This window comes from Haliotis rubra, unplaced genomic scaffold, assembly GCF_003918875.1.
Source record: "Haliotis rubra isolate DU_JTF1 unplaced genomic scaffold, ASM391887v1 Scf2505, whole genome shotgun sequence".
Taxonomy (NCBI): domain Eukaryota; kingdom Metazoa; phylum Mollusca; class Gastropoda; order Lepetellida; family Haliotidae; genus Haliotis; species Haliotis rubra.
In genome coordinates this window covers 5,735-32,173 of record NW_025766565.1, presented here as the reverse complement: position 1 = coordinate 32,173, position 26,439 = coordinate 5,735, and the positions used below count along the sequence as shown (strand labels likewise).

Genomic DNA, 26,439 nt, shown 5'->3' with positions numbered 1-26,439 from the left:
TGATACGTCCACGTTGCAATGTCCAGTGGCTTAAAATTGATTGGATTACGCTTGGTTGTACGTCTAGTGACATTTGGTGACTGATACTTCTTGGGTTTGTACGTCTTGTGGTTTAATTGATTCGATACCATATTGGTTGTACGTCCTTAATGGTTTAATTGATTGGATACGCTTTGTTGTTGTACGTCTTGCTGGACGCGTGATTGATAAGCCAGTTGTGCGATCTAGTGGTTTGAAATTGATTGATGCGCTTGGTTGTACGTCTAGTGGTTTTAAGTGGATTGGATACGCAGCAGTTTGTACGTCTAGCTTGGTGAGTTGATACGCTTGGTTGTACGTCCAGTGGTTTATTGACTTGATACGCTTGGTTGTACGTCCAGTGGTTTGAAATTGATTGATATTCTTGGTTGTACGTCCAGTGGTTTGGTTAGCACGATACGCTTGGTTTATTGCGTCTGAGTAGTGCATTGGTGGACTGATGCCTGACAGTTGTACGTCATAGTTTGGTGATTGATACTCTTGGTTGTACGTCCCTAGTTTGGTGATTGATACCGCTTTGGTTGTACGTCTAGTTTGGTGATTGATACAGCAGTTTGTACGTCTAGTTTGGTGATTGATACGCTTGGTTGTACGTCTAGTTTGGTGATTGATACTCTTGGTTGTACGTCTAGTGGTTTGGTGACTGATGCACTTGGTTGTACGTCCAGTGGTTTGGTGATTGATATTCTTGGTTGTACGTCCAGTGGTTTAGTTGACTGATACAGCTTGGTTTTATTGCGTCTAGTGGTTTGAGTGATTGATACGGTTGGTTGTACGTCCAGTTGTTTGGTGATTGATACGCTTGATTGTAACGTCTTGTGGTTTGGTGATTGATGCACGCGTCTAGGTTTGGTACGTCCTAGTGGTTTGGTGATTGATACGCTTGGTTGTACGTCTAGTGGTTTGGTGACTGATACGCATTTTGGTTTGTACGTCTTGTGGTTTGGTGATTGATACGCTTGGTTGTACGTCTAGTTTGCTGGCTGATTGATACGCTTGGTTGTACGTCTAGTTTGGTGATTGATACGCTTGGTTGTACGTCTAGTTTGGTGATTGATACTCTTGGTTGTACGTCCGTCGTCTGGTTTGGTGAGTGGTTTTGGTGACTGATGCACTTGGTTGTACGTCTAGTGGTTGATGACTGACATTCTTGGTTGTAGGTCTAGTGATTTGGGTCATTGATACGCTTGGTTGTACGTCTTGAGCTATGGTCATCGCGGTGCTCTTTAAATCAGCTTCACCCCAAATCATCTCACGTCCTTCTCACTAATTTCTTAATTTACCCAGGTGCCTCCAACGTTGCCTTTTTAAAGGCTTTTATTGTTTATAGACCGCCCCCATACAGCCGGAATAGTGCTGTGTGCGGTGTTAAACAACAAACAAAAATTTAACCTTATGGTACTTAATGGTACTAAATTATTAGAACTTAACTAAACATCGTGTCAGATGAAATGATTGTGGTAGTGGCTGCATTTATATGGATGCTATGATATATTATCAGTTACCAGATACTTTCACAACCGAGCGAGAAACTAAATATTTTCACTCGTCATACTTTTCCATGGTTTTGCCTATAAAAGCAAATTTCAGATCAATTCACCGCAGCGCGGCACACAAGTTCCTGCAAGCTCTGGACTGCGAACACTGTATGGAGCTCGTTTGAGCCCTGGTCTCCTAATATCTCGCCTGTAGAACCTACCTCAATCTGCATCGAGTGCATGGGTATTCCTATGCGTTGTCCGATTGCGAATGACGTCTCACTCACTATCAAATTCAGGCCGCAAGTGTTCTGCAAGGTAAAGTAAATGCATCAGATATAATTTCACGAGTCAATAAACATGAAAACTATACTGTAGTTAATGCTTAAAGTACTGAGATATTCATTTCTACTGAATGGAAGGAATTAACCAATTTCACCGTAGCTCCCTTAAGGCCACCGATATCCCCCGCCTCATAGTGACACGATGGATACTTTTAATCTCCATTGTCCCCTTGCCTCTGTGAAAATATAATATAATAATAAATAACAAAATCCTCTTGTATGTCTGTATTAGTCGTGGTACGACTGAAATACTGACGATGTGACTAAAATCTAACCACACTCCACTCTTACATTCACGCTCGTAAACAAGAACAGCAGTCAACTTCACATTTATTCATCTACAATTGTTTTTAAGCAATGTTTTAAGTGACTTGATCTACATCATAAACTGTTTGAAAGATTATTACCAAATGATCTAACTTTTAAAATGTCAAAACAACCTTCCATAACTTGCCGGTTGAGGTTGGGAATGAGAAACACATAAAACAATTCGGTGTACTTTCAACCTTTACTACTTTACTGAGGTTGGGAATGAGAAACACATAAAACAATTCGGTGTACTTTCAACCTTTACTACTATAACTGCTAGAACAGTCAGTGAGTGAGTTTGGTTGTACGCCGCGCTTTACCAATATTCCAGCAATATCACACCCAGGAATGAGCTTCACACATTGTACTCATGTGAGGAATCGAACCCGATCTTCGGCGTGACGAGCGAACGCTTTACCACTAGGCTACCCCACCGCCCAGATACTATAACACTTCAACATAGTTGTAATGCCACATTTTGTACATAAGGAATTATTGCCTCATAACCCGTTTGGCACTGTAAACCTGTAAGTGCAAGATTGAGTTTTGTCAATTAAACTATGCAGCAATTAACACAGTTGTTTGATCGGTATTCTAGAAGTTGGTGAGTCGTTCTATATTTTTTTATATATAGAGGATATTTTAACGACCTTCCGTGTAATACCATTTTCATTAAACGAGTTAATGATTTAGTATCAAACGAGCGAAAGCGAGTTTAATAAAAATGGTATTTCACGGAAGCGGGTTACTATTCTGTTTATCACTCTCCAACATAAATTGATAGAAACTGCCAACAGTGTGATGACTCTCAGCTTTCTACGAATCAAGCAAGGTCTAATACCATTGTGACAGAGGTATTAGCATTGTGACGTCATAACTGTAACCGTTATGACGTCATACGTCTAGCGGTATTACACTAGTGTAATATTGCTGTAAAATCATTACACTGCAGTATCTTCCACGGGCGAGTTTCACAGCCGTGAAATACCATTTTATTAAACTCGTGAAAGATTTAGCATCAAACGCGCTTTCGCTCGTTTGATACTAAATCATTAACTCGTTTAATAAAAATGGTATTGCACGGAAGGTCGTTAAGTATCCTCTATATATAATAAATATAGAACGTCATACTAGTGCATTTGGATGTTTTGTATTGAACGATAAGATGTTCTTGGGAGCAGAGAAACAACGAGTTCGAAGTATGACGTTATATATATATATATATATATATATATATATATATAAACGAGATGATGTATTTGTCACAATAAGCTGTAGGTTTCGCTTTCGCTCGTTTGATACCAAATCTTTAACTCGTTTAATAAAAATGGTATTACACGGAAGGTCGTTTAGTATCCTCTATTTATCTTGCATTAATCTGTTGCTTAATGAAACAAATACATATTTTCATGCCTCTCGATACTTCCGCACTCAAGTTAGTTTGACATTAAGTATCACTCCGCGCGTGGGCGAATCACGGATCATACACATATAATAAGTATATAAGAAGGACCTATCTTTCGTCACCGTAAACTCGTTATTCGGCTTGTCCCGGAATAACACGAGTGGGCCACGTATGATGGACTAATATAAAACTACGGGACCCCTCACAAATTCTACCTGCCACGGGGTTAAGGATGGGCGCATATTTTGGACACTTACCGTTCAACCTGTCATTATAGCGTTGCATTATTATCAGGTTGAACTGCGTATTTAGAAAACACAGAACGGAAATCTCACCGGAATATTTTGTCGTTCACATATTTGGCAATATTTTGTTCGCTCAAGCTTCAACTAAAATAACTGAACATATGCATGCTACTATTGGGTCACCCTCTTAAATTGGTATACAATTAAATTGGCAGCCCTAGTAGTATATACAATGGGGGTTCTGGATCACTTTCAACAAAAGCCTCTGCAAAGCCTTATTTACCAAATAAGGCTTTTGTCGGGCCCTTAGCTCTTGCTACCATTTCCCCTACTATGAAAAAGTTTGGGCCGATAGCGGTTCTGGACCACTTTCAACCAAAGCCTCTGCAAAGCCTTATTTCACAAGTAAGGCTTTGGTCGGACCCTTAGCTCTTGCTACCATTACCCCTACTACAAAAGTTGGGGGATGCGAACGCACCTCCTAGCCGCGCCGGGGGCATGGCTGGAGTGTGTTGGTATCCTGGGATTGCATGGGCTGCGTCTAACGTGCCGCTATGGCACTATGCCATGTTTACTTCGATGAAACAGTTTAATGTGAATCGCCTATGATCTCCTTGGTGTTTGTAATAAAGGCTTGCCGGGCTTTTTTCACCCCTTGTTCTATGTACTTTTTTTTATCATCCTCGCTGATAGCAGACTTACGAGACTTGGATCGAATCTCTTGTTTCATTTCGTTATATTTTGTGAGTTCAGAGAGGATTGAACTAAACTCCTCCTCTGAGATCTTACTGTCAGTGAGTGCAGTGGAAATACGCTCACTTACTGTGTTCAGCTTTGCTTCAGCCAGAACCCCTGATCTCGTCCGTGTTTCAATGCCTTACGATGCAGTCTACGTGATGCCAACTTAAGCACCAACCCTAACACCCCTGCCACCCCAGCTGTTATTTCAATACCTAGTACTATAGGTGCAGCCACGATGGTAGCTAACAACCCAACACCTGCCGCTCCCAGCCCCATGCTGGTTGCCATAAGGGCAGCGTCAGCCCCGTCCACGATATTGAAAGCTCTATGGTACTTTTTACATAGTGCTTTCCGCGTGTCGCGGTCTTGCTCTAGTTGACGTTTTACATCACATAACTGCCTCAAGCGGAACCCGTTTACGGTTTCCAGGGTCTTCGCTACTTCCTCTACGACTGGGTACAGCCCCATCCTGTGTGCCTATAATATATCTGGGGAAATATTTTTTAATTGGGTATCAGTTAATAGTTGCTCAACGTACTGGAATTTTACAAGGCCAACGTTCTCGGGTAGGTGAATAGGGGAAAGGCGAATAGGTAATCTTTGGCGACTTACCCTAAACATCCTGTTGCTTGTTAAGGGGGTCAGAAACCCCTTACCAGGCCCCGAGTCCCGTCGTATAACGATACTACAATAGCGGTCTTTATATTCGGTATCAGATATGCTTATTTCCATCCCAGATACAAGGTCCCATGAGTCAGTCCCATGGGTGCTTTTTAAAAAGAGTATTACGATTAATGTGGAGCCTGGGGACATCAACGTAGGAGGTCGTAGGTGAGAGTGTCCCTTAAATGATAACTGTGCATACTCGGGTGCATCTAACATATAACCAGGGTGATTTGGGATTGGGGAAATTCTAATATTTATAAGACCGTCGGGTTGAAACCCCCCGAACGAGATACCGCTGTTCTTAATTTCAGTGATATCACTAAAATCATCACGAAAAGAGACGTAAGGTGTGGTGAGGGTTATGTTGAGCAAACATTTGGACTCTATAAAGTGGTTGTGCAGACTTCTCATAAAGTCGTCTGGCAGGAGCCTCCGCACGTACCCATCACCTATTGATTGTAGGACGTATAAGCTACCTTTCTTACCAGGCGGATCGAACTCCTCTAGGTCCCTGAGTGTGGGTTTGGGTAGATGATCGGCTATTGCTGCCCGCCTATACACATTGTCTTTCAAGTGTAGGACGTACGAGGTGTCTTCCTCACCAGGCTCATCGAATCCCTCCGTGTCCCCTAGGTCGTTAAGCGTAGTGTTGGGACGATGACTGGTCATTGCTATAATACTATTACGATATAATTTCCAACTGGTTTTCTGATAATAGTTCAGGGGTTAACTTCACCCCCATGAAGTGTATGTTGTCAGGTAGGAAGATCTTGGTTAGTGATATAGTGTTTTCCACGATCACGGTGACACCCTGCAGACTGGTGTTGGAGCCGACACCCACCCGCACGTAAACTGTGCAACGTGATACTGGTGTCGTTTCACCCACCCAAGTTTGATCCCCTTCACGATCTCGACATCATTCCCCGATGGTTCCCCTGGGTAGACTTTGATGATCAGTGTTGAGTTCGCCGGTAGACTCTCTAGTATCCTGACCACGCCTTCAAATTCAGACACCAACTGCAATGTCACGCTTTTGCATGCCCGCTTTACTCGATAGCATGTGGCTGCCATACTGGCGACTGGGTTGATGACTACGCTTACGCCTCTGAGTCGGGACGTAGTTTCACGGAGCAGGGTTCCGCTTGTTAACGACTTTGTTTAGGTGGTTGTCTTTGTTATCCGTGAACACATAGGGGAGCCGAGCCTAATATTGAGAAACCAGTCGTCTTTATCTGGTAACAACACCCACTTGTCATCTTCGGTGAAGACGAGGCGTATATGGCTTGTTTCGGGCGACGGTAGTGCTCTCAACATCGCCTAAGTCGAACAGTTTGCCCTCGAACGATGGGTATATTATCCAATTATCATTACCGGGTGGTGACTAGGGTGTACTTTAGTGTTGACTACCGCCTTGAGGTATCTACTATATCACCTAGGGCTCCACCGGAGGGACTTCAACGCTTTTGTAAATGTTGTTTTTCAGTTGCAAGGCCTAAATTTACCATCTACTCCGAGCCGCCGAAACCGGGCTGCGGTGTCCTCGAGGTCGGAGATCCCCACATTGACGCATTTTTTCACCCCGGCCCTTGTGCGCTTCGGTCATTTTATGTGAAGCGCTAAGCTGAGAGGTATCCTATATTCACGGGATTATGATTTATATCTAACACCGATATTATCAGCTCAGGTATGTTGCCCTGAGTCAACCTCTTATACTGCCGCTGTGAAACGACTCGCTCCTACCGCCGCTTGTATTCTCCAGTTTCACCGGCACTGCCCTCAGTATAGTGGAAGGGTGACCCCTTGAATGTTGTAATCGCTGTGCTCACCTGACCTAGATGAATGTACAGCCTCGCACGGGTAATTAGGTCGGTAACTTCGCGCTCTGTGACGGTTGTTGTTGGTTTTATCTCGCCAGGTGACATACCGAAAGTGTCCTCGCCAATGGCCGGCCGAGCCTCAAGGAGTTTCTTCCGTTGTTGATTAACACCACTGTGCCGCTTTGAGTCGCTCTTCATCTTGAGTTCGGCTCCCAGGGGTTTGAAGACCTCATCACTTAGCTTGTGCACACGCTTCGTAGTAGCCGCCAGTTATCTGGCTGGCGAGTTCCACTCGACGAACAGCCATTGTTGCTGGCGCTGATGTTAGTCCATTGGCGGTAGGTAGGTGATATCGCAGAGTGCTTAATTTCGAGTTGACCGGATCGTATTATCGATCGCGTGCGTAGGCCAGCTGAACTGCCTCAGCCGCCATTATTCCTGGAAGTGTTATGTACATGTTAGAGTATATATGCTCATTATATAATAGTTTTAAAATGTATTCCCAAGGAGGAGCATCCTCGCAAGGAGTGTCTTACTCCCCTGGTGTGTTTTAATTCTAAACTGACATAGATTTCACCCATGAAGATCGCGTTGCTGATGGATGTATTTCAACGCCCAGCTTTTAGATGTGTTCAGCCTGTATAAATTTTCGTGACTAACGCTAAGGTAGTTCATGCTTGGTTCAACAACCCGATGCAGTTCTGGCAGAATCAACTCAACTTCCGCGGTGGTGCCACAACGGGTGTGGTGTGACATTGACCGACACTCGGGCGGGACCGCTTGAGTCAGTCTTCGTGTTCAAGTTCCACGGTACTACCAGGTCAGGCGTGATCCTTAAGAAATCAGCCCCGGCCCCCACAGGACAATGCATGGAACTCCATTAAACAACAAGTACGATAGGGCGGCCTACGAACGTATTTGCAACGACCAACTAAACCCGAAGACGGATTGGCGTTTGCCGGGCCTGAACCACGGAGTGGGTATCCCCATCGTTCACCAAATGCCCTTTGTGGAAGCCAGCAAACTGCTGGTGAAAGATTGGGGATACAGTCGTATTATCTCTTCACAACCAACGAGTGGGATGACCGCTACATGGCTTTCAATGCCAACAAGGAGTACAGAGTCTGGAGGTTTGATCAGGAGGGGCAGCGGATGACTGGAAAAGTTTATGTTGGACACGCCGAAGGGTTTACTCGCGGCCGGCACTGAACGCTTTAAACGACTCGATTCAACGTACGCAGGGCGGTGTTGTTGCGCAGACGCAAACGCGTTCCAGTATTATCGGTAAGGGGACTGCTTTACGACGCTCAGAAACAGTTCGTTGCCAACGCTGAGGATGCTATCAATGCTCCAGTTGATCTCCTGAGTGCCATCAAACGCTACCAAGACGTGTTGGAATATGCCAGGTCGAAGTCGACCACGCGGTTCGACGTCGGGCTGTACATGGCTCCGGAGTGATATGCAACTGAGGGTAAAAGTAGTGGGCTACAACAACTAAATAGTTGTAGCCACGGGCGGACCAAAAGTTGGGCCAACCTCGATGTCAACGGCCCCCACGCCCCACCACCCACCTACGTGAAACGGGTATAGTGGCCACACCTCGGAGCCTAGGGTTCAACTAACACCCCCTGTGGGTGGCCCCACAGCCTGAACACGTTCCGCGTCCAATCAGCAGCACATCGATCGTAAAACAGCCCTGGTGGTTGGTGGGGTAGCTTTGGGGCTTATTTGGTTAAAAATTTCTTAGCCGCCACGCATACACCAGACCCACCACGGCGACGATGGCTGCCCACAGGTTTTGACTAAGCCACGTGGCAGTTTTAGCCAGAGCTCCCAACAACCACGAGACGATGCTACCCAGGATGCCGGGCAGGGCTTCGGCAGCCTTACCAGCCAGTTTAGCCAGGGCCTCCCCGAGGTTTTTTAATCCAGTCTTTAACATCCCCACCACTTGGTGGTGTGCCGCCACTTGGGGGTGTGGGCCCCCCACTCAGTGACACCACCAGGGTTGATATGATGAAACCCAATGCAGTCAGAATGCTGGCGATGGTGATGCCTTGCTCCCGGAACAGTATCCGAATCCTGTCAGCTAGCGTGGTGTCTTCATTTAGGACTCGATCGATGGTTTCCCCGTGACTTACTGATCTGTGATCGGAGCGCTTCCCGCTTAGAGGAAGCGGATTCCAACCGAAGTCCGCCTCGCCTTTCCAAGTTTTTATTCTCCCTCGATAATGACGCTTCATATCACCATCCGCCTCGTGAGTTTTATTTTCTCAGCAGCCGATGTGCCTCATCGATTTCATTAAGTTTCCCCATGTTGTTCACTTGTTCTCCCGCTGCATTACATGCTCTGTTGCTTTCGCCTAGGCCTCGCGAGTTCCCCAGGGGAAATTCGAGACCCGCAAGGGTTTGTCATGGTATCGCGGGTCAATATTTTCTCGATACTGTCTGACGTTTCTTTAGCATCCCCAGTATTGGCCCTGGCTGCTTGCAGATCTTGGACGGCCTTCGGGGGAAGCTTTGGCCGCGCGCCGCCGTAATCTATGAAGCCTAGTTCATCACGGATCAGCTGACCCCCATGGCGACTGGTGAGTGTTGACAAAGCATACGGCTTCCCGTCTTTTTTTATGATATCGACCCCCGGGTGAGCCTTCAATCGCAGCGTCTCCTTCTTATCAACGGTAAACTTGGAATAGTCCCTCCCTAACGGCTTGATGTTGTTCTCTATTTTCAACTGCGTTGTAATAATCGTCGACTAAGCAGGCTGTATAAGTTCAGTACTTAAGGGGTAGTGAATGAGGTGTCATCCTCGAATGCCTGGGCACTCATATATCATCCATAGGTATGTACTCTGCCATTATTTAGTATTAAAATATATTTCATTTATATAACAATGTACGGGTAGAAAACTAGATCCTTTCAGAAGATCAAGAGAGCCTCTAGGCGCCAGAGCCGGTAAGCGCCAGTCGGTGACCATCACCAACAATCCCAGCAAGATAGACCAGAATCAAACGCTGCTGGTTAGATTCCCAAACCTTTGGTGAGAATGACCTCATTGTACCAGGCACGGTTCGACTGGCGCTCAATCTCACGCTGACCTCCACCAACGACGCATTAAACGCCGGAAGCTAGTGCGGAACGTAGGTCGGGCCATCATCAAGAAAACCACCATCAAGATCAGTGGTAACGAGGTGTTGAGCATCGGTTTTACAGCCGACGGTTTCACTGCTACGGGACCTCTGGAAAAGCGAGGGAGAACGGTCAATGACGTGTACCAGGGTATCAGCAAATCGAATCTCGTCGCTGCGATAGGGTATGCCTTCACGCCAGAACAGCTGGCTAGACAAGATCAATGGACGGTGAAAAGGCCATCATCGCCTGCCGCATCGGAACCGGTTCTGCATGCCGCTTCGACTTCGAAGCTGTTTCACGGGACACGCTACCGCTTTTACCAGGGCCGCTGGGTGATAGGCTTGAATAATGAGCTAACGCTTAACGACTACAGCAAAGTAGTGCGTACCCTGAACGGTGATGAGGCCAGTTACGCCATAGACAACATCTCTGAGTTCGACATGGTCACTTCAGCCCAGAGCTGGCCAGGCAGGTTCGAAGCCAGTACTCTGGGAAGATGGCTATCCTGTAAATGATCGCATACTGAGGCATAGATCAGTCGTGCGAGATAAGAGCCATACACTGTGTGGAATATCAACCTGAACGTGTCGCCGATCGATGAAAGGCATCCTGGTCAGTCCCAGTGGAGGATTACGAGCCGCCCGAGGGACAGCGGTGAAGTTTTTCAACCCCGAGATTGAAAAGGTGGAAGTGACCATCGAGGGCGCCCCAACCAGCTGTTCAGTCATGGTATGAGGCCATACCAGCAGTGGATGAGATAAAAAGCTACCGAAAGCAAACTCCCATAATGTAACTCAAAGACCTGGACCTATCCTCCGCGGAAGATCGGGTGAATACCTGACCACCAAGTACGCCCTATGGTTGGACATGCGATCCACGGATGACGATAAACTACACGGTAGCGGCCGTCGATAGACAATGGCAGCGTAGGGGATTACTATCCAGATTACCAAGAAGGCTCAACCCGCTGGTAAGTTGAAATTATATCTGTAATGCTATTATGGACGCCAAGAACTTAATATAGACAATGGGAGATTCGTGCAGGCCATCTACTGATTTGCCTGCCGGCAAGCCATCACTGCCTGCCAGCAAGCTATTGCTACCCCACTGCTACACTCCACACTGCCCATAGTAAAGGGCAGACGGGCTGTGGGAAGACCGCTTTCGTGTTGGATATGTTGGAGGGTACTACAGGGATGTGGGTTTGATAACATCGCTATCATGCGCCCTACTCTGAGCATGAATAAAACGCATAACGGAAAGACCTTTGGTGATGACGGACCCGGACGCATACAAAGCCTAATCTCGAACACTTTCAAAGCAGGACTGGCTGAAAGCCTTCACGAGAAATTTAAAGGGGAGTCTACACTGTTCATACTGGACGACTGCAGCTTTAATCGCGAGATAACAAAAAGAGAGATGCTATCGCATCTGGCCTCTCCGGCCGCACGCAAATCACAGCGTCTGGGTACTAACGCAGAAGTTCAACTCGCTGTTGAAAGACCTCAGGGAGCAGACGCGATGGGTGGCCTTATTTCACTGCAAGGACAGGGATTCGTTCGAGGAGTGTTTGAGAGAGAACGATGTGATGAGCAAATTAGAACGGGAACGGGTGAAGAAACAGCTCGCTGAAACTAAACATGCTAAGCTCGTGCTCAAGACCGACCAACCAGTAGCATATAGGGTGTTTTAGCTTAGCAAAGCTTAGCAAAAGCTTAGCATTTAGTTATAGCTATGGTATTTGAAGTGTTCGTCGTGTGCAACTTAACCTTTATTTCCCTGTGTTTTGCCTGCATCGGGTATTATATAGTTAAAACTAAATCTTACTTGTTATATTATAAGATGGAGTGTGAGGAATTGCTTGAACAACTTTTGGTGCCGGTGGACGATGACAAGCGAGAGAAACTGGTGGCGTTGGCTGTTGGCGGCAGCCAAACATTACTTTGGGGAGTACACCGCGTAGATAAAATTCACAAAATGTCAGCCGAAGAAATCGATAAGCTGTACGCTAGATACGAGTCCCGGCTCGGAGCAGAGATGACAAAGACAATAGGATCGGCTATGACCCAGATATACACTGGTATTGCGGCATACTTCCTTCCCATTCCCCAGGAACGCCGATTTTACCTGTGGGAAGACCTCGAGAAAGACCCTTTTATCGAGCACGCCTTGAGCTCTATTAGCTGCGAGCTGTACCACAAATATGGTATGTTGTTAGCCCCGGTGACGGCGGCGATTATTACGGCAAAGCATTGCCAATTTGAGAGGAAAAATAATAATAATAGTATAGATGGATGCACAGGAGGAAACCCCACCCCAACAACTGGAGGAAACCCCCAGGGAGGTGAACCCTCCCACGTTGGGGAAACCCCAACAACTGGAGGAGACCCCAAAGTTGGGGGAACCCCAACCCCCTACAGTAACCAGGCAGAAGAATCCTAAGAGAGTAGCTGCCGGTAAAAAACGGTGGTGTAACCAACATAAAATTATCAGGGTGACTCACCCGGAGCGATTCTTGTTAGTTGTATGCGCAACTGCTGCCGTGGCTATCTCGTGGTTATATACACGACACAGGAAGGGAAACCCACACAGGAATCCCGGGGAGGGAGACCCTCACCCCAATTAGAGGTCGACCCGCATATCATGTTATAATTTAATATTTTATATCATATACATAATGTCTGAGGGGAAAACGTTCGTCAACGACGCATACCACGCCACAGTGGTCGCCAGTCTAGCCGTAGGGTACGCTCGGTTGACCAAAATGGTGCTTAAACAACCAACTATCAAGCTAGATTTCAACCTGCAGGATATGGGTATGCTCATAATGAACCTTGGTATGGCGATGGCCACAAAAGACATCCTAGTAAAACAAGGGATACTACCTGAAAATATTATGAAGTAAAGATGGCCACGATAGCTATGATGGTCGGTGGGGCGTTAGTGAATGCCCTGGCATTTTCCGGGAGTAATTTCCTCTTCTCGAAACTACGAGAGTCACACGCGGCTGAAATACAGGAAGAAAGAAAGCGCCATAATCTCGCTATTGAGAAATTACAGGCTGCCCAATCCGAGTACGCTAAAAAACGCCTCCAGAGGATCGATTACATTAACGAACAACTCAGGCGTGAAAACCATGCCGTTCAAACATTCCACGATGTTGACGACGCTTGTGAAAGAATACTACTTCATCTATTAACTGGTAAACGGTTGCAACCACTCAATAAACCCACACTCGCTCAGTACTACACACACCATCCAAGGCAAATGGACCGTGAACTGGGCTTCATAGCTGCCTGGGTATAGCAGCGACTGCATTGGTTAAGCAAACAATTAGACTAAATACCCATATAAGTATGCTAAACATGAGACCTGCTCCATACCGATGCGAATACATACTTATGGGGAAGACCGAGGCCTGTGGTAGGAAATGCAGGACTCAGGGTACTGTTGTTTCCATGGGGGAAGCCCTAACTATGTGTGTTCTGTGTGCGTATAGGGGTTAAAGGGCACTACTGTCTATGTAAAGCTCACGGGGCGAACGTAGTCAGACATCACCTCATCTACGAGAATAAAAAGACCTACATAAAAGAACGTAGGCGATTTCTCAAGATAACAGTGTAAGGCTACAGTGGCCAAATTAGAGATTATACACACACATACGTATAGCTATGTTTGTGGAAACTGAGCCCAGGGAAGGTTGCCTGAGCAGCTGGCAGATGGATGTGGGGAAAAGTATAGATATTAGTGTCCTCAAACCCATGATTATTAGGGAACTATATAAGGGGTGCTCGTTTACAATCATTGTAAAAGTAGGGTTTGATGTGCCATGGGCTGGGCACACTTGGAATTACTTTGATGGTGGGCGAGTAGATGTGCATGGGGATATAGATATACTCGTTGCAAGTAATACAAAACACGCGCGCATATTCCGGGTGGGTTGAGGGAATAATCGATAAGGTGTATCTTGATTTTTTACCTTACGGTGGGCCAATTAGACATTGGTTCTCTTAGGTGTGTACGCAACTATGACCACTGTTGGTGAACTTAAGCGGGTCGCCAGGCAGAGGGGTGTGATCGGGTATTCTCGAATGCGGAAGCCAGCATTGTTGAAATTACTAGGTTTAGAAGCCCCTCCTACGGTAAAACAATTAAAAGCTCAAGCAAAACAGCTTGGATTCACGGGTTATTCAAACCTGGGGAGAGCCGGGTTAATCGCATTGTTATCACATGCCCCCGTATCAAAACCTCCCACTGTAAAACAATTGAAAGTTCAGGCACGTGATTTGGGGTTAGGGGATATTCCCGTATGAGGAAACCACAGCTTGTAGAACTGTTACGGCAGAATAGAGCTGTCGACCTACAGTTCGTGCGCACTGAGCGTGCTGTAGGCAACTATTTGAGAGGCTGGCGTATGCATATTGATAGGAACATAGATATCGCAGGATATCAAACCTCTGATAGCTGATAAGGTCAACCAGGAACTAACCAGTCTAGGAAGTATCAAATTTCAAATCACAGTTAAAATGTCACTCGATAAGCAGGTAGGGGGGGGAACCCCACCAGAATCACTTCGAGTACGTTCAGCCTTACTTCCGGGTAAAACAAGAGGTCGTGACCCATATAGAGACCATTGACACATCAATCGATACTAGTTTTCAGCAGATAATGAATACCTAGAACGCTACACACACTTGGGGTCTGGGTGGACTGTAGATAAAATCGATAATGTCTATCTAGACATAGCTAACTACGTGCCGTTCAGAGGCGGGTCATACCTAGACTTGCCTCCCTACTATAGGAAAAAAACATGCCATAGTCAACGTCAGGAATAGAGGAGACGATTGCTTGAGGTTAGCTATCAGGTCAGCCTTGTTTCCAGCTGGCACTAATTCGAACAGGCCTTCTAGTTATCCCCAAGACGATGGCCTCAACTGGGATGGTATAGATGAACCCACCCCCATATCCCAGATAACTAAAATAGAAAACAGAATAATCTAGCTATAAATGTCTTTGGGCACGAAGGTAACACAACAATAGTGCACAGGGTCAGCCCGTTGGGGAAACCCTGGGGAAACCCTCGTTATCAATATATTCATGATCCAGCGAGGGTAAGTGACAAGTACCACTACGCTTGGATAAAACACTTTAGCAGGCTGTTGTATGACCAATCGGCACACAGAGAAAAGACCCACTTCTGCGAACGGGATTGCCTACATGGCTTCACACGAGCTGATTTATTAGAATCCCACCGGGAGGATTGCCAAGGTGTAAGCAGACGGCAATACGAGTCGACATGCCTAAAAGAAGGTGACAATATCCTAAAATTCGGTAAACTACAAGAACCAAATGTCTGTGCCTTATATCATATACGCCGACTTTGAAGCCTTGGTTAAACCAGTTGAGGCTGTTGGGGTACCCCACCATTGGTACACTCAAAAGTTCAACAAAACAGGAGCATGAAGCCTGTGGGTTTGGATACATTGTCGTCCGTTGTGATGGGAAACGAAAGCTCCCGTAGTGTATAGGGCCCCTGACGCGGCTGAAAGGTTTCTAAAGTGTTTGCAGGAGGAAGAAAAAATTATTAGGAATGCACTGTATAGAGTCGCTCCCATGCGTATGACCCGAGCCGACAGGCTAGCCTCACGCCTGTAGCACTAACTGTCACGTGTGTGACTCACCACTGAATGGTGATTCGGTGAGAGATCACTGCCACGTAACCGGTAAGTATAGAGGCGCGGCTCACAGCAACGTGTAACCTCAAGCTTAGAATCAACCCTAAGACAATAAAACATCCCCGTTGTCTTTCACAACTTGAGAGGGTACGACTCTCTCACTTAATCATGCAGGCAATCGCGAAAATCGATGGTAATATAACGTGCATCCCCAACAACATGGAGAGATACATCTCCTCCAGCTTAAACGGCCTTAGGTTCATAGATTCAGTACAATTTCTATTGTCTTCATTAGACAGTCTGGTCAAGGCCAACGATACCTTCCTATCACCGACCGATACACAGACACGAGACTAGACCCCTGCTTATGAGGAAGGGTGTGTACCCTTATGAGTACATGGATAGTTGGCCCAAGTTCGCTGAGACCAGACTACCCCCATCAGAGAATTTTACAGCAATCTGACAGACTCGGAAATATCCCCAAGATGATTACTCACATGCTATTAATGTATGGAATAAACTGGGTTGTAAGAACCTGGGGATTATCATGACCTGTACTTGAGGACAGATGTACTGCTGTTAGCCGACGTGTTTGAGACGTTTAGGCGGACGTGTTTCAAGCAGTATAAACCTCGGACCCTCGTAATGGTATTACCCAGCCCAGGTCTGTCGTAGGATGCCTTGCTTAAAAAGACCGGAGTTAAGTTGGAATTGCTTTACAGATTATGACATGCACCTATTCATTGAGAAAGGCTTTGCGAGGTGGGATCTCCATGGCAACCAAGCGATACACGCGAAAGCAAATAATCAATAATACGTTAAGGGCTACGACCCAGCAAGCCAACCAATCACATTCTCTACCCTCGACGCCTAACAACCTGTATGGCTGGGCCATGAGCCAGTATCTACCCACAGGGGTCCGTTCGAATGGCGTCACAGGAGGTCGATGTTATGAGCATCGCACCAGATCTCGAATAAAGGTTATATCCTCGAGGTTGACTTGGAATACCCAAGGCATTACACATCACACAACAGCTACCCCTGGCCCCGAACGTATGAGGTTAACCCAGACTGGATGTCTGAGTACCAACATAACTTGTTAGGTGGGCGTGTGATGAACGTTGAAAAACTCAAGGTTCCCAACTTAATGAATAAGACCAAATTACATCGTTCACTATCGCAACCTACAGCTGTACCTGTCGTTGGGTATGAGGCTGACTAAAATACACAGGGTGCTCGGTGTTCACCCAGAGCCCCTGGATGGAGCCTTCCTTACATCGGAATGAACACAGACCTCCGAAAGCTTGCTAACCAGTGACTTTGAGAAAAATCTCTACAAGCTCATAGACAACTTCGCAAAGTTTGGTAAGACCGTATGGAGAACCTGAGGTTCGACTGGCGTGATTCGTGAAGCTGGTTCGGTCGAGATAGGGGAACAAGCTCGAGGTAGACTGATAATGATCGGCATTCAACCCGTAGCAAGATATTCACCGATGATCTAGTTGCGGCTACATGAAGAAAAGCCACATATGAATTCAGCGGCTGTTTGCATTGGGGATGAGTTTATCCTTCCCATTTTGATCTCGCAAACACTGATGTACGACTTTTACTACAACGAGCTACAAGAAACAATTACAGCGACAGGTGTGAAGTTCTGTACACTGACCACAGTTCCTGCTTTTTATTGGAGATTTCGAACCCGAGGACGCGTAATACGTTGACGTGGAACACCTCGATTTGTATGATTACCGAAGCTGACTACCCTAAGGGCCATGCCATACACAGTACGGTAATGTAAAAAGGTCCTACGTGCAAGATGAAGGACGAGTGCTGTATACGCCCATAGCCGAGAGTACATAGGGTTTGAGGCCTAAGATGCGTCTTCACATACTGAAGAATGGAAACAATGGTGAAATCCGGAAGGCTGGAGGGTGGTTAAGAGGTATGTGGTGAAACAACAATCGATTTAGATTCATGGAAGCCCCGAACGCACATCCTATTCCTTTGAAGTATAAACGAACGGATGGACCTGAAGCGATAAAGGCGATGGAGGCGATCGATCGATAAAACAAGTTATCGTCCGAATGCCCATGAATACCAAACGCTGGATAGTTTCATTGATGATGCAAACAATTTATTTATGATGGAAGTACCGGAACGCATTACGTCACTTTGAAACCGTCGAGCTGGTTTATCACAGCCCGGGTATCGGAGCGAGCTGAATGTAGATGCTTTCAGTTAAACAAGGCCAGAAAGTACCGGAGAGGTCAAAGCATCGGAAAACAGGGTAGATCTTGATTTGCGTCACGCCATGAATATGTTCTGGTGCTGGAATATGCTCCGGTATTGGCTGCTCAACAGTGCGGACCTACCACTTACCCACTATGCGAGGCAGCATACTTTCAACCGTAGTGGAATGAAATAGTTTATACGCCTGGAAATCTTGACCGCGAAAGACTGCCCAGGTAGCCGGTGAGAGATTCTAACTATATGAAATTCATCCATTTGACGGGCCAAATAGAGCTGCAAGCTGACCGACGAGTTCATGGAAGTATTTGTTCAACCGGCTAGCCAAACACTATCAGGGTGCGGGTACTCTGCTGGTTCAACGCGTTTTCGCTTCTATGAAGCCGAGAGATTTAATACTGGTATCTGGCGTTAGGTTTTATTCGACATCGCGATGTTGAGGAGATAAAATCCTGTTCCGATCATCGAACGAATTGAGTTACCGGGCGTGGTAAGTGTCGGCGAATACCAATCACGAAGTCACCGGCTCATCGATACAGAAACGCGGCATTTTATCAAATCGCACCATGAGTCGGTTCACGCGGGTAAAGTGATAAGTTCGGTATTTGATAGCCCAGCAGCATCTTCGTATGCCCCAGCCTTCAAAACGCTTTGAGGCGGAGAGTCGGTTAATACCCATCCCGCCAAAATTGATGATGTTTTAATATCGCGCCGGTGACGATTTCTAACTCGTACGCCGAGGATGTGGCGAAGTTTTGCAGGAGAATAATTGATGACGTACCGCGTATGCATGTTATTCTATATGAAGTAAACCGGTCGATCGTCATGCCCTTAGCGGTTTAGAGGTGCCTCGCGATCCCAACTTCTTGTGGTGAATGGCAGCGCTGAGTTTATAACTTCCGACCGCCCGCTCGTAAGCTGTGGCGAGGCCTTTGCCGAAAAGGTCCTAACCCGCTGGACGCCCAAACTCTTTCTGGTGGTGAAAACGGTAGCGGTTTATGGAATCACGTAAAAGTTCTTTATCGGTACGGCGCCTTCGCGAGGCCTTTGCGAAAGTTTATCCGGGGTGGAACCCCACGAAGTATATTTACGTTCTCATCACCGTTCGTCATCAACGATCTGCGCCACCATATAAGCGCTATCCCTGAATTTTAAATCGTTGATGCAATTTGATAAAATGAGTATTTTTCGGAACAGGTTCCAAAATTTACCAATGCACCGTAGATGACGCTACTACGGTGGCCAGAAAAAGGTTGTAGTTTTTACGAAAACCGGTTCTTTCTAATAGTAGTAACAGACCCCGGTCTTGCCGTCGCCCGCCACAGCTAACGAAAGCTCTTTATCCTGTGGAAAGCCATTCACGGTAAGTATATGCTTCTTATACACATGGTATTACTTGATTACCCCTGGAGACACGGGGTAGAATGTGTTCCCCAGCACCCCATTTCCCCATCCGCAACACTCATCGTGTAGCGCTTTGACAAGTTCTTCTTGACACTGACGTTGGTATCCTTACCATGCTACTACGACCAGCGACGATCACACCAGAGTAGATGTTGTGTAACCACTGACGTAATGTTGGCATCATAACGATTTGTAAGGGCGTCAGGACCATGTGGCCAGTCGAACATGGAGATAAAGAAATATTTCTAATCGTTTGACCCCTAAACCAATTTAACGGATCACCAGTGGAGAGTTAACAACGCCCCCAAAAGTAAGGGAGATAACTCTCAAAAGTTCCGACAACATAGCTGTCAAAACCAACTGTCAAAATGTTGATTTATTTCTGAAGAGTCCGCCAGACCGCTGATGTCGGACAAAGTGGTGGTCAGCTGCCAGCAGATTGAATAATTTGACGTTCCTCATTAGTCAGGTCATTTGTTTGACTGACAGGTGGCGATAAGTTGAAGAGTCTGCAGAAGTTAAATTGTCATTGTAATCCTCGATTTGGGATCAGTCGATCGTGGGCCTGATCCAGCGAAGCGTTCGTAATGTCAACGGTAGGAGTATGGGGTCTTGCGATCCACCAAAGCGTTCTGTTACGTTACGAATGTCGTAGCGCTTCAACGCTTTTGTGAATCTGGGCCCCGTTCCTAAAACGATCGTAGCTTTAAGATGATCGTAACTCCCATACTTTAACATAGACTTACGACTGTCGTAGCGCTACGATCGCTTTGAGGAACGGGGCCCTGGATCCTGTATTCCTGCCGTTGACTGTGAACATTGGACACGTTGATCTTCAACATTTAGGGTTTCTTTTAACTTCGTCCATCGTCTACGATAAGCACATTGGGGGTGGGGGTGGGGTGTTTATGATTTTCAGCGCATCATAAAATCACAGACCCTCTGCCCCTAGGGAATGTCGGACAACTCCATTTATGCCATGATTAGGTTTTTTTCCGGAATATTCTCACAACTCTCTGGCGACCACGGTACCCTTTTGTAATAAATTAGAATTTACCTCGTCTGTTCTGAAAGTGATCGTTTGGCTTACGTACGTTTGCCATATATATCTCGCGAATCACTACCCTCTCAAAACTAATGTCTACCATCGTCAGTCTGCGAGCGTATGTTCGGATCTTCTGAAATAACATGACGACACAGTATTTTATCGTTATATCTTTAAATTCACAACTCCTCTTTCTACATTGTTCTTTTCAGAGTCTTTTGTATTTGCTCCTTTTTTTCTTTGTTTATTTCCAGGATATAATTTTAACAACGAAAACCAGACAGCGACAGTGTGAAACACTCCTGGAGAAACTTACACTGCACGACAAATGGTGGATCCATTTTACTGAAGCTCTAGAGAAATGCGGGAAAGAATCGCTGGCCTCCCTTTTCAAAGGTATTTCGACATCAGTGGACTTGTGAAGGTCCGGGTTAGAATTGGTCTTCAGTAACCCATGCTTGTCGTATAAAGAGGAGACTAGCGGGATCGGGTGGTCAGACTCGCCCGACTTGGTTGACACATGTCATCGTATCCCAATGGCGTAGAACGATGCTCATGATGTTGACCATTGGATTGTCTGGTCCAGACGATTTAACATAAAATGTAATTCTGTCAAAGAAGCCACGTTTGAAATGCTTTGCCGCTGACTGACCGACATATATATTCAGTGACCGCGTGAATTACGGATTTGTTGCATAATGCCGAATAATAGTTGTCATGCTTGTTGACAGAAGCTCACAAAGAAAGGAATTACCCTACCTAAACGAAATAGTGTATTGAGCAAGTACACACTGTATCGGTGTATTAGGATCCATGTTTATCCATTCCTAATACCAGACACCATGATACAGGAGGCATCTCATTCATATTGAGTGAGTGAGTGAGTTTGGTTTTACGCTGCTTTTAGCAATATTCCAGCAATATCACTGCGAGGGACATCAGAAATGGTTTCACACATTGTACCCATGTAGGCAATCGAGCCCGGGGGCCACCAGCGTGACGAGCGAACCCGCCCCTAATTTCATACTGGATAATGAAGAGGAGAACCCAATGAATTCGCACCTTCTAAGCAAGATATACACAAGAAAATGGATTGGCTACAGTACTGTAATAGCGTTTTTGTTTACACCAATCACTTATCCCTACTGAGATTCTATTGTCCATTGTACGGAGTTTGCGCTCACCTGAGAAGTAACTTTGAAATCAGTCTCATATGTTGTGTAGTGATGTTGGGATTCGAACCCGGACTATACGTACAGTACGCATGTTTGTAGTATGAAGTTGTTCAGTTGTTACATTCCATCTCTAACAGGTCATTGCCTGAGGGAGTGAGTGAGTGAGTGAGTGATGAGTGGTTTTACGCCGCTGTTAGCAATATTCCAGCGATATCACGGCGGGGAACACTAAAAATGGGTTTCATACATTGTACCCATGTGGGGAATCGAACCCGGGTTTCAGCGTGACGAGCGAACGCTTTAACCATTATGCTACCCCACCGCCCCTGGCCGTTACCTGAACGCTACAGAGTGCTCCATTAGTTTGGCCATCCATTATTAATGCTGGTATGTCACCCACTTCGTTTCAGATGAACTGAAAAGGATAGAATCAGAAAATCAAAAACTCAGCAAAGGAAAGCGACACACTCCATCACACAACAGACACAGAAGCAGAAGAAGTCTAACGGATGCTGATTCAGCCTCACCATCTGCATCTTCAACAGCCTTGCGATGTCCCCGCAGGCAAAGAGATTCAGATGATTTGTCTTCAGGGAGCTCTGCGGACAATAATCCAACTGGACTTCCCGTCAGGGCCTATCAACCAAGGCAGACTGGTGCATCAACCTGTGGACGGAACTTGGAACAAAACGGACCAGTTCCTAGTGGGCAGATCCTAAAACGTAAAGATGACATATGTTTGGAATGTGACAGTTCTGACAATAGTCAACGGACATATACACTAGACACGCCTTTGAGACAGGCTCCAGCTAAATTGGCCATGAGCGTATACCGACATCTAGATTCTAAAACCAGGACGGGAAACTACGAGGAACTAGCTGGTGAATTAGGTAAATAGCTCGATTAATTGATATAGCTCCCCACTTCTGAAAGACTAGTATATCATAGGATAGGTCACTTCCCTGTCCCTTGAATTGTAGGTATACGAGTGGTAGGAGGGGGGAAGGAAGGGGGAGAAGTACATTGTTACATGCTCAACTCAAATTGAATTCATTCAATTCAATATTAAGCATTTTCAACAAGTCAAGTTCGGGGACAGGAAATACCACTACATGACGTTTTTGGCGAAAAGTACATATTGTGTGCAGTTTCTTGGGTATGCCTCATTAGTAAAAAGGAACGGAACAGTTTGTATTCCGGGCGAGGAGGCAGAATTTGGTTTGAGGCAAAGCATCATTTTCGTGCAATTCTGCAAGACAATTTACTATTCTGAAACTTGTAACTGAGCTAACAATGTTCACAACTCAGTTGTGAACTCAAAGATACAATATACTTTTCCAGGAATTTTCAGGAATAGATGTTTTTTAAAAGAATAATCACAGGTGATACATAGTCTGTCTCAGTCCTGAACTCCATTATTGCCCCTACTGCCCAAGCCCCTCTGCAACACTAAAGCCCTAAATGAAGCAAGTCTAGCTTTCCTCAGGTTCAGGAACTCCCATCTCACAGGGGCCCCTTTTCAATTTAAATGGGTTCATTTGTCAATATCAAAATCATATATATTCAGAGATTAAGCGTTAGTCGAAGGTGATACAGGGTTTCTTAATGTTGGCGGGGCGGTGTGGTAGCCCAGTGATTAAAGAGTTCGCACGTAACGCCGAAGGCCCGGGTTCGATTCCTCACGGGCACAATGTGTGAAGCGTCGTAAAACCTCAATTTACTCACTCTTAATGTTTGCTTACCAAATTACACGGTTGTTTTTGTTTTGTTTTTTTTGTAGGGTTTAACCTTGAAGACCTAACAACCTTTGTTAACACCGAAAGTGTTATTCAGCTTTTCTCACAAAAATATCCCGAGAAGAGTACATTCCGTGTCCTCATGGAAGCTCTCCATAAGATGGGGAGAAAGGATGTACTGGAGGACATCAAACAGCACATCGGTCTGGTTTGTCAGGTAAAGGAGCAGGACAATGAACTGCATGACACGTCAACCAGGACATTGAACAGAACCTGCGAGAGAATGCTTGGGAAGGTTGCTGATCGGTGTGACGATGTTCCTGATGACCCAGGTGTTATCCCTTCTGATGTCACGCATGCAGGATATCATGATGGGTTTGGCATCCCCTCTAACGTTAGCCAAATGAAATTCAATGCACCAACAGCTAATCCAAGCGAGGCTATCACCAACCCGGCCAAGAAGACTGTTCATGACAAGACATCAGAAAACAGGGTAATTGAAGATGATTTAGCTACAGCTGTTCGCTTAGAAGAAGGAGTGATGGCTCTGTATGGACAAAAGACAGAAGAGTATAATGGGGAAGATGACAAAAGAATTGCCACCAATGGTATGTCAGAAATACCAGGTAATATTGATGATGGCGCAAAACCTCCACCCATCCCTAAGGTATTACCAGGCGATTCTGGTACAGGGGCAAGACCAAAACTATACTCTGCTAATCACGATCAAAGGGAAATTTATCTTCCTCCTGACGACATAAATGGCAGACCAACACGGAAACAACTGTCACATGGAAGATCCAACGGAACAAGAAGCCCTTCTCTTGGCGAGACTGTCTCCTACCTCCGCGCACCAAACCGTGAGGACACTGAACATGGAGACCAGGCACTAGTGCCCACTCGGGGAAGACAATTGTCGCGACAGTGTACAAACATTCCCAACTTCGATGATATACTTCCCACAAATGTGGAAATTAAGGAAAAGGGAGATTGTAGGGAAAATGGTACCTCGGAACCTAAATTCGCCGACTGCTATTCTTGGAGTCAATATTCTGAAAATGCAAGTGTCCATGACAGACTTGCACAGGAAGTCCTCGAGAAGGAACACCTCAGGGGTGGGGATCGACTGGAGTTCAATGGTTCAGATGGAACCAGAGCAGCAGCCCCAGATGACACCGCCATAGATCACCATAGTAACCACACCCGGGGAGACAATGGACCAATCCAAGAAAAATTTGATTTGGGAAAAACTCGGATGAACCTTGGTCCATGTCTTTCAATTGACGACAGTGAGTCTGAATCATCATCTGCAGGTCATGGCGATGAGGGCATGGTCACTGGTAATGGTTCTGTGGGTAACTCAGGTTTGGTGAATCAACAGCTATCTGCTGGTGAGGAACGGAAAAAGCCGCCCTTCCTTCCCAACTGGAAAACTTTATTTTTGAAACTGTCTTTACAATTACATGATTGCATGTATACAAACACTCTTCCAAACTGGCAAACTTAACAAGAGAACTTGATTGATGGATGGACAGAATATCTATGGGCCACAAGCAAAGGATGTGAAATACATTCCTTGCTTCAAAATGAAAGCATGCGTCCTGCTTAAGAGGTGATGAATGTAAATCTTTACTACCCTTTCCTCATATCAGTCGTCTTCTACGACAAGCGAAGCTATTGATGACTTCACAACTGGGTGACGGGTATATGTTCGGTCCAGTACACTCTTTTCAAAATTTCGAACGGTGCATACGTTATACAGAGCTTAAGAAGCAATTTCATTACTCGATCACTCGTCATAGTAATCACCAAATAGGTTAGCTTCCCCACTTAATTTCTTGCTTCTACATTTGTCTTTTTGAGATCAATTGTCATTCACATTTTTGCCACCGACTTACATGTAATTTTAGGATGGTAAAACCATCTGTAGAAACAAAGGAGACCAATGAAACAGCGTCACGTGTTTCATATTCAGGTCTATGCATAAACATTCAGATTGACTTTTACTTTTGTCAGGTAGACAATTGACTTTCCTTTGCGTGTATTCAGTGTGAAGGATACGGTCACACATAGTGCAACCGCTATTTGATAGTAATTCACCGGTGCATGCTTATGATAGTGTCTGTATCGTCCGACGGACCTAATTTTTAGCATAGATTTCATATCGTTATGGAGATGGTTTTGTCGCTCTTATCTATACATATCAACACTTTCCTTCATTGTCTCTATATAAGTGTCGCTGGTACTTTTGTGGTACTGCTCGCTGTCCAAGGGGGCTGACTTATCCAATATATTCAGCACATAACATTCTGCTGTAGCAGCTTCGAGGAAAACAGTATTCTTCTTCTCAAAGAACTGCAAAAGTTTAGTCAAGTCATCGATAACAAATATCGTGTATTATTCAAGAAATAAACATGGCCATTTACTGGCAAAAGTTTTATATTTTCCACGTATCTTGTAACTTGTAGTTTGAACCTGAAACCAGTTTAACTGATTGGAAATATGGCAAGAATAATCACATTAATACTGTCACAAGACTGTCATATTATCGTAAAGGGTTTAGCGCAACAAATCCTTCTCACAAAGCATATGCACGATGGCATATGACACTTCAAACAGAAACAGGGGCGATGGGGTAGCCTAGTGGTTAAAGCGTTCGCTCGTCACGCCGAAGACCCGGGTTCGATTCCCCACATGGGCACGATGTGTGGAGCCCATTTCTGGTGTCCCCCGCCGTCATATTGCTGCAATATTGGTAAAAGCGGCGTAAAACCATACGCACTCACTCCCTCGAACAGAAACATGTTTAGTTTCAAAATGTTTGTACAGCTTGTAACAACACTCTGCACACACAATATATGTTGTTAAAAAAGACTGAGTTTGGTATTCTATAGCTGTCTCCACAGTAATGACGACAGTGATGAACGTGATGAGGAAATGGTCACTGGTAATGGTTCTTAATTGGGTAGCTGCTCAGGTTT

General features: G+C 45.5%; 1 protein-coding gene and 1 long non-coding RNA gene across 2 annotated transcripts; one reads left to right on the top strand and one right to left on the bottom strand.

Moving 5' to 3' along the window:
- Window positions 1-1,159: 1,159 nt before the first annotated feature.
- On the bottom strand, window positions 1,160-22,340 carry LOC124279510. The gene is made up of 3 exons (XR_006899392.1): window positions 22,250-22,340; window positions 22,060-22,137; window positions 1,160-1,828 (listed from the first exon to the last, which is right to left on the bottom strand). It is a non-coding gene; the product is annotated as an uncharacterized LOC124279510 (long non-coding RNA).
- LOC124279509 lies at window positions 20,232-25,185 on the top strand. Its single transcript, XM_046715339.1, has 3 exons — window positions 20,232-20,943; window positions 22,133-22,612; window positions 23,503-25,185. Exons 1-3 carry the CDS (start codon window positions 20,691-20,693, stop codon window positions 24,963-24,965), a joined length of 2,196 nt encoding a protein of 731 aa, XP_046571295.1. The 5' UTR covers window positions 20,232-20,690; the 3' UTR covers window positions 24,966-25,185.
- The last annotated feature ends 1,254 nt before the right edge of the window (window positions 25,186-26,439 follow it).